Raw genomic sequence first — 9,087 nt, 5'->3', positions numbered from 1 at the left:
AGATTCAGATTCAGTTTCAGTTTCACTTCGATTAGTGTTCTCAATGCCCGTTGCGTAACTCTATCGTTTAGACAGATACCACAACACTCATACATATATATATATATTTAGATATGTATATGTATGCATTCAATCAAACGGGAGGTGTGATATGCCAGTTATGCAAATTGGTTTGAGAACTGGAATCAAAAGCAAACACATCAATTTTGAGCACATTTGTGTATTGTATTTTGTATTGTTTGCATAAGTTCGAAATCAGAACCGCATCGCATCGCTTCTACTAAATGTTTAGACACGCAGCAAACAAAAACTAAAAACCAACTAACTAACTATATTTCTAGTTTTTCGTGTTTCGTGTTTCGTGTTTCACAATCAGAGCATTGAAATAATTCTAAGGCTAAGATGTTATTAAGACTATTCATATTTAATAAGATCCACAATGGAACTCTGCCAGATTGAATGGCGCTTGAATGACAACCTAGATCAAATAATTATCGTCCAAAAAAAGAAGCACACAAAATTATAATTTAAAATGTTGATTTGCCCTTGATGTGTCTTATTTAGTATCTTTCACGAACATTGCGAAGACCTGAACAAACCATATTCAAAGACAATGCTAATGTTACACAGCTCTCTCATACATTATTGATTGATTGGCTGATTGATTTTCGACCGGTCAGCGTGAAAACATCTTTTCAGCTATGCATTTGGTTCAGTTCGAGGGGTGTGGTCCAGACGTGCAAGGCCTGGGTCGGCATACTTTTGAAGCCAACTGTACAGTGGAATGCAACAGCTGACAGCCAGTCGAGAGTCCAAAGCGTGTGACGACTTTCACGGACTTAGTTGTACGATTAGCAACAGTATTATTATGAATAAAAATAACCAGTATGCCAGTAATAATTCAATTCTAATTTTGAACACTTTAACCATGTTCTGGTCGTTTATTCTGCTTGCCAATAATTCAAAATCATTATTTTAGTTAGCGAAATGACTTCATTAGTATGTAAAATACTTGCTAATAATAAATGTAATAAAAATACACCTTTAACATTTGGCGTGCCAGATTCTGAAATTGCAAGATTCCGGAATAATACTCGCAAATCTGACAGCTCACATATTTTATTTGTTTGGCAAATTATCACATTATGACATTTTCATACCACTGTGAGTAATTACAGGGTTTGTTGGCCCTGAACTCTCTGTGGCATTTTGAATTAATATTATACTCTCAAAGTCGTTTATAATGCATAACTTATGTATTTGCGGCATGATTGAAGTTGCCACAAGCCCCAATGTGTTTATCTTTTGCTTTCACACATTTTTCATGAATGTTGACCCACTGTTCGTTGTTGTTGATAGCACACCTATCAAAAGACTGACAACATCATATGATTTAATAAACGGCTCTCTCTGTTTGGGTATCCAAATTGAACTTTATCCAAATATTGGTCACATTTTAACGGATCCTATTTCAAACTGGTTGCTGCGCTGACTGCATTTGTTTATGCTCACTTATGCGACTATATATCATGATATTTATAAAATATTTATGAAACACTTCTGGCTTTTGGTGTTTTGTCTAAATATGCATATAAGTAGACAAGTTAGTACGGAGAGGTTTAAATTTCTAGAATAAGTTTGGCAAGAGACTGCAGGTGGCGGTGTGCTATGAGAGAGACATTCGACACTGAAATTAGAATAATATTAAATAAAAGCAGCTTTTTGCAGCAGCATTTGCCAAATGCTTTTTTGGCAGTTCTACAATAACTGTCAAGCCAAACAGATCGCGTTTCGGTTGAAATCAGATCAAATCAAATCATCGCTCGAAACACTCGAATGATATACAAAATTGCATACATATATTAAATATATATACATATACAGAGTGTATGTGTAGTGTAAACAATGAATTCGCGCCCGTTTGTCAAGGTTTGTTCGTCGATTCCATTTACTGATTGCTCACGTTACTCACAAATCCCGACCAGTTTCAACTGTTCCCCCAACTCATGTTGGCCACACTACTGATAGCGACATGTGCTGCCCGTCCAGTGGAGCGCACACTCTACTACCACAATCAGACACCCGATGCATATGGACACTATAGCTTTGAGTTCCAGACCTCCAATGGGATTACCACAAAGGGGGCTGGCAACGAGCACGGCGCCGTGGGCGTCGTCCAGTATGTTTCAAAAGAAGGATTACCCATTACATTCACCTATGTGGCCGATGACAGTGGCTATCAACCGGGTGGGGATCACGAGCAGCCGCATTTGAGACATCAGCTGGAATACATACGAACACATCCCGCGGTGGATGAGCCCAAGTCAAGGCTTTGGTAGTTACTCGGTTTTAAATAGATAAATTGTCAATTGAACGGCTGGCAAGCAGGTGTCAGCATGTGTGATTAGATGTCAATTAAACTCGAATGGTTATTGCAAATTGTCCAATTTAAATGCGAATTAATGTTTATCGTTGTTAAATGCAAATCACGTTAACTTAAGCATATCTAAAAATAAGAACAACAAAGCAAAAGCTGCCCGCTTTGATAGCATACCAAAATATAGCAACATGATAAATAAAATTGAAACCAAAAATTATTGTATTGCTAATTCGAATTATATTGAATCTAACGGAACAACTCATCCCGGGCAATCCCAATCAAATACATAAGTTTCGCCCACATTCTGCTTTTATTCTGCTTGAATTATGGCATGAATGCCTTGGCAACAATAACTATCTGCGGCATATTCTAGTTGAGTTTGATCGACGGTGAAATACCCTGAATACAAACCTAAGAAACTTGAAAGCCAATAGGCAAACTCGCAGACTGTAGAGTGTATATACTTAACAATCAAGAAAATATCTCAATTTGTCGTTTGTAGAGAAAATGCAAAACTTGTCCAGCTGTCAAATATGAAAAATGTTTTTGAAGATAAGAACTAATGCAACACAGCACAACACATATAAAAAGCCCACTAAACTGTCAAATTGAGTCGATAAATATCTGATCATTAATTAATTTCTCGACAACTGTATTTATTTTTGCAATCTCTTTTAGCTTTTCATTTCCGCCTTAGTGCATAAAATAATATGAGTAATTAAACCCAAGAAAAAAAAGCAGTCAAATGCTGAAAATTTATAAAATTAATTCAACTAATGCCATAATGGTTTAATTAAAGCACCTTTTAATTTCTTGTCACACCTAGCTTTTAATAATGACAGCTAACGGGCATCTTGTTAAATATTTATTTATGTGTGGTTATTAAAATTACATCTACAAAAAAAACCAGTTGTGATTTATCAAAACCATAATATTTACATCATCATCACATTTTCCTTCGGTTCGTCTGAAATGGCAATCGAACAAAAACCTTGCTTGTAGCTAGAACGCCTTTCGAAATGAATTCGAAATTGATGGCACACATTTGCATATGGATCGACAGCTATTGAGGCCAATGCATAGTGTTGACCGAGTCTTGGACCGAGGGATTATGTAACCACTCGAAACACACACAGCCAAATAGTTGCCAGTCAGCTACTTTTAATGTCACCGATGCCAGCCAAACGTTGTTGTCGCTGCAACCTATGGAGTAATCCCACAACTGGCTCGTGGCTGCGTCCTTCGCTTATCCAAATCCAAAATCCAAAATGCCCAAACGAAGATTCTGCACAATAATTAATTTTAGTAGCTGCAGATACGAACTAGCTATATTTAACCATAGATTAGCTGGAGAATCAAATGTATGAGTTAATAAGTTGATGCATTATTCAAAGCTTCCTAGTTAATCAAGTATCTTGCCCTACTTAAAGCCAAACAATCATGAATATCTTCAACACAGCTGAAACTCTCCAAATTTACAATTTATCTTTGTCAAGTGAGAAATAAAAAAGGAACTGGTTGCCGAGTTGCCATCGCAATATTTATAATAGATTTATACTTAGAGACAACAATTAAAAGATTTATTGCCAAAAGCTGCCAATTAATGTTGCTCAAGCGATGCTGGCCCACTCAGGTTCAATAATAATGCCAAGCTAAAATGTTAACTACCAGTTAAGTCTGGCCAATAATTATAAACAAAGAAAAATTCATAAACTTCAGCGTAAACATAGACATTAACATAACAAAGAAACAATATAGTTATTTTCAATAATTACTATCATCATTATTCAAACAACAAAGAATCGAGAATCGTCAGCTGTATGATAACATCGAATTTCTCTCATCGAGTTCAACGTACGAGTATTTCTTTAAAGTGTTTACAAACTACACTTCAATTCGATCCATCTAATTTTATATTTACATACATATATATATATATATATATAGTATTGTTTATATTATTGCCTTATCTGCATCTGTATACGCAAATTGAATTTTATCACCATTTACCAAACGCAAATATATAAAACAAGCTTTGTTTAAGTTTACTTTTTTTGTTTCTTTTCTTCTTTTTGTTATCGTTTTTCACACACATTTGCATATCGTTACATATGCCATACAATATAATTCAAATCATCTGTGTGTGTGTGTGAGTGTGTGTATGTGTGTGTACTATACGGATAAGCGGATGAGTGTTCAGCTATTCATTATCTTGTATAACATTTCGAGTACTGAGTACTGAGTACAGATTGGGCTCAGTACAGAAATAGGGGTTGATTTCAATTACAGACGCTGGTTGGCTTCGAATCGGGTCTCTTTAGGATGGATGTTACACTAGAAGATTGATTTTGATTTTTGTTTTATTTGTTGTCGATTTTATTTAGTGTTTATATTTATATGAATTGGTTTCCTTTTTTTACATTTTAAGTTTACTCTTGTTTTGTTTTATGTTGTATTTATGCTAAAACTAAGCCTAAAAACATTGCCAAGTGAAGGCAATGAATACACTGCCAAAAACAATTGCAATTTCAGATGATGGCCAAAATTTGATCTTTGGCAGCAATTGTGAAAGTGGATCGATCTCGATTACAAAACTGTTATGTTCGTCAACTGGAGTGTTAATACATAAGCTAAGTGTATAAATGTGGTGTGTGTATGTGTATGTGTAGGTGTGTGTGTGTGTGTGTGTATCAAATGCGTATGTTGTGTATGATGTGTGTGTGTTTTTGTGGGTGTTAAATGTCTTCTTGATGTTGCGCCGAGAGTTCAGAATCAGTGGCCTGAGTAGCGACTGTTTGGTCTACATCCATCTATTAAAACCTATAAATTAGAAAATCGATTATTAAGCAAATATTAAATATATATTATATATTTGATGGGAGACTCACCATTCCTTATCGTATGCTGGTATTTTGTAGTGTGCACGGCTCCGCGCCTACAGCCAGTCCTAGTCCGTTTTCGTCTCGGCGAATTCCTCCAGGGCAAAGAAGCCGGCGGTGCCGCCGGTACTACTGCTGGCGGACGTGTTGGTGGTCGCCGAGGTGGCTGCCGTGGTAACTGTCACCGATTCGGTTGTTTGTGCCGCATGCTGTTCGGCTGCCTCCTCGGCGGCGGCAGCAGCCGCCTCCTTCTCCTCGGCACCCTGCTGTTGGGCCGCCTCCAGCACCTGCTGCTGCACCTGCACGATGGGCTGGCCATCTTCGGTGTAAGATACGGAGACGGGTATACGGGTGCCATCCTCACTGATGACATGAGGGCCCTCCTCGCCATCCTGGCCCTGCTGTATGATGATTTGACCCTCGGAATTAAGCAGCGAAGCATCGATCAGCTGCTGCTCATTGTTATCGCCATGGACGAGCACCATTTGGCCACTGCCGTCGGTCATCATCTGCAGTGTTTCGCCCTCGAGTCCCTCGCCCGATTGCAGCACACCGACGCTCTGCAGCAGCTGCTGTATTTGCTCCGGATCCTGCACGATAATCTGATTGCCATCGGCATCGGTCAAGATGTGGTTATCCAGCTGGAGCAAATGGCCGTTCTCATTGACGATGAACTTGATCTGGCCGCCATCGACTTGAGCCTGCATTGCCTCGTCCAGTTCCATGGCCACCTGTTGTTCACCGCCTGCCCCCTCGACGGCCTCGGCCTCGCCGGCGGCAGCTGCTGCTGCTTCAGCCTCGGCAGCTTCATTGGCGGCTGCCTCCGATTCGGCCGCTTGCTGCTCGGCTGTGGGCGTGTCTGTGGCCTCATGCCTCTCAACCTCACCCTCGGCCTCGTCCTCCTTGGCCTTGGCCTCCTTGGCAGCTGCTGCTTGCTCCGCCTTGGCATTGGCCTTCTCCTTGCTGCTGGCGGCGTTGCCATCTGTTGTATCGGATGCACTTGCTGCCGCAGCAGCCTCATTGTCATCATCCAGGCTCGGCATGGAAACAGGTGCCGCATTTGATTTGTCAGTTGCCTTGTTGTTGTCATTGTTGCTGCCCTGCGATTGGGACTCCTCCTCCTCGGCCTGATCGAGCACCGGCATGTCAATGCTGACGGAGACTGGTGCCTGTGAGTTGGGCGAATTCTTATCGGATTGCTCGCCGCCAGTGGCATCCACTTGTGGTATGGTTATGTTGAAGGTAATGCCGCCGTTGCCCTCCTGCGAGGTGATGACCATTTCATTCTTGTTCTTCTCGCCGTCGCTCTTCTCCGAATGCAGTTTTTCGAACAGACTCTCAATGTCGGCCTCGGCATTCTGCTCGTTGGTCTCCTCCTTGACACCGCCGCCGGCCGAGTCGCTGGGTTCATCGCTGAGCAGCGCTGTGGCAGCGGAATTGAGGACTGTGGTGCCTCCTCCACTGCCGCCGCCAGCGGTAACGCCCTTCTTGTCACGCCTATGCGTATCCATGTGGTGATTGTAGTACGTCTCCTGGATGAACGTCAGTGAGCAGATGCTGCACGAGAAGAAGCGTATATTATTCTCAGCCTCGGCGGCAGCAGCCGCAGCCACAACTGTGGCACCCTGAGCGGGCACACTATCGCTGAGCGCCTCATCAATCGTCTCCTGGAGCAATTTCTGTGTGTTCAAATTCTGGCTGCCACCGCCAGCCGACGACATCTTTTCGGTCTGATGGAGTTCGGCATGCTTCACAAGCAGTTCACGCTTGGGGAAACTCATGGCGCACTGCCCGCACTTGAAATAGTTGGCCTGATGCTGATGCTGCTTGGCGTGCACAGTGGCCGCCTCCCGGGTCTCGAAGCGCTGCGAGCAGAGGCGGCACTTGAAGGGTTTCGGTTTGCCGGTGAGATGCTTACGCATGTGCTCATCAAAGATGCTCTTGTCCGTCGACTTGAACTGACAGTGATTGCACGTATATAGTGCCGTGCCGGACACACTAATCGATTCAGTGACGCCAGCCGCAGCGGCGGCGGCAGCAGCAGCAGCAGCAGCTGTAACCGGTGCTGCGGCAGCGGGAATTGTTGTTGTGCTGGTCACAAGCACATTTGTGGCATGATTCGTTTCCATGTGCTTGCGCAAACTGGCCTCGTTCACGAAATTAATGTGGCACATGGCACAAGTGTTGTCCATCGCGGTATTATGATCCCGCACCATGTGCTGCTTCATTGCACCAAAGTGGGGGAAGATCTTGCGGCAGGTCTTGCACTGGAACGTCTGCTGCTTGCAGGTCTCGTAGTGCGTGTTGAACAGACGCATGTCCGAGGTCTTGTAATCGCACGAGGTGCACTTGTAGATTTTCGTCGCCTTGCGCTGCACCTGTGTCTGTGTGCCGCCAACGGTGCCGCCCTGACCACCACCCAGTTTCATCTGCTGCGAGGCTGCAGAGACATAATCAAAAATTTAAAATTCATTCATTTCTACATTGAGTAGCCTCAGTTCACCTGGCGTTGTCTGCTGCACCAGTTTGCGTGTGCGCAACAAATCCCCGCTAGCACCTTCGTCCAGTGATCGATTGCCGGCGCCGCTGGTCATCTTTTGCATCTTGAGCGGGGGACTGGCGGATTCGGCATTGCTGCTGCTGCCGCCGCTGTCCTCGTTGATGCCATACTTTTTGTTCAGCAAATTGAGCAAATTGGATTTGACGCGTTCCACATCGTTCTCGAGCCGATCGTAGTAGTTGACCAGATTGGTGCAGCGCGAACAAACGAAATCCTCGGTGCAAACGATGACCATGAACCCCTCGCCCACCAGCTGGGCGAGCTTGTTCGGAAACTTGGTCGATGTGTGAGTGGTGCACATCTCCGTAAGCGATGTCTGCGTCTGATTCGCCAGCAGTGTCTCGTCACAGATGTAGCAGCGTGTTGACCCATCCGAATCCATGATGTTCTGCTGCTGCTGTTGCTGCTGGGAGGCGGCGCTGATATTGGAGCTGCCGCCGCCAGGTGTCGCCAAACGCGTCGTTTTCAATATGCGAGGCTGGCCAGGACCGCTGACGCTGACGGCGCCGCTGCTTAGCAAATTATTAAATTTGCGGTAGGTGGCTGGGTTTAGTTGATTGTTCATTTTAGTCTATGCAGCTGTGAATGTGTGTGTGTTGTGTGTGCGGTTCTCGATAGCTATTAATTCTAGTATAGGTTTATTTTTTTGCGAAACTAAACAACTTGCATTCACTAGCACAATTAATATTAGGCAAATCAATATTGAAGTAATTTTGCATGCAGTGTTGTTCTCTATTTTATTTTTTTCTTTTCTTTTCTGTTCTTCAATTACTCGGCGAGCAACAACAATTTGTTGAAGCTCAATTCACGTTAATATGCCGCGGCGTCACTTCGACTGTACTAAAGTCTATCGAGAGTGCTGTATTATTTAGGGTTAAATGGTTATATTCTGCAATGCGACATATGCTCGTCTCACTCTAGCATACGCATGCGGCTTGATATTTGTCTATGCGATAGTCTGCTATCACTTTCACACGATGCGGAAATGGCGGCCGTTCAAGTGGGCATGCACGTTCAAGCACGAATTTTAGGCAACTGTTGACCGTCATGCATGCTGTAAATCGTTGTTACGCTGCAATCGTTAGTTTAATAGTTATAGAACGCATAAGAATCGTAGCAAACATATGGTAGTCGTTAATAAAATGTCACTTTAATTTACGAATAACAATAAATAAATAATTTACTCATTCACAAGACACGCGTCACTTTCGTCGTACGACTTTCACGGCAAATTGGCTGCACCCCCAAGTTCGGCCAACCGTCAATAG

The 9,087-nt window shown here is 43.1% G+C and overlaps 2 protein-coding genes across 2 annotated transcripts; one reads left to right on the top strand and one right to left on the bottom strand.

Moving 5' to 3' along the window:
- The first annotated feature begins 1,906 nt into the window (after nt 1-1,906).
- Nucleotides 1,907-2,582, top strand: LOC6556471 (pupal cuticle protein Edg-78E). The gene is made up of 2 exons (XM_001984494.3): nt 1,907-1,929; nt 1,986-2,582. The coding sequence occupies exon 2, from the start codon at nt 2,007-2,009 to the stop codon at nt 2,337-2,339; it is 333 nt and encodes a 110-aa protein (XP_001984530.1). The 5' UTR covers nt 1,907-1,929; nt 1,986-2,006; the 3' UTR covers nt 2,340-2,582.
- Nucleotides 2,583-4,414: 1,832 nt separating this feature from the next.
- On the bottom strand, nt 4,415-8,672 carry LOC6556513 (RE1-silencing transcription factor). The gene is made up of 3 exons (XM_001984495.2): nt 7,763-8,672; nt 5,269-7,699; nt 4,415-5,200 (listed from the first exon to the last, which is right to left on the bottom strand). Exons 1-2 carry the CDS (start codon nt 8,382-8,384, stop codon nt 5,328-5,330), a joined length of 2,994 nt encoding a protein of 997 aa, XP_001984531.1. The 5' UTR covers nt 8,385-8,672; the 3' UTR covers nt 4,415-5,200; nt 5,269-5,327.
- Nucleotides 8,673-9,087: the final 415 nt, after the last annotated feature.

This window comes from Drosophila grimshawi, unplaced genomic scaffold, assembly GCF_018153295.1.
Source record: "Drosophila grimshawi isolate 15287-2541.00 unplaced genomic scaffold, ASM1815329v1 contig_44, whole genome shotgun sequence".
Classification (NCBI taxonomy): domain Eukaryota; kingdom Metazoa; phylum Arthropoda; class Insecta; order Diptera; family Drosophilidae; genus Drosophila; species Drosophila grimshawi.
Note: the sequence above shows the minus strand (reverse complement) of the source record. Positions and strands in the feature narration are given on the sequence as shown.

Bases quoted from the DNA above. Each gene is read 5' to 3' on its own strand.
- LOC6556513 (XM_001984495.2), bottom strand. From the start codon at position 8,384: ATGAACAATCAACTAAACCCAGCCACCTACCGCAAATTTAATAATTTG. The intron at 7,700-7,762 runs GTGAACTGAGGC...ATGTCTCTGCAG, and splicing joins GGTGCAGCAGACAACGCCAG to CCTCGCAGCAGATGAAACTG.
- LOC6556471 (XM_001984494.3), top strand. From the start codon at position 2,007: ATGTTGGCCACACTACTGATAGCGACATGTGCTGCCCGTCCAGTGGAG.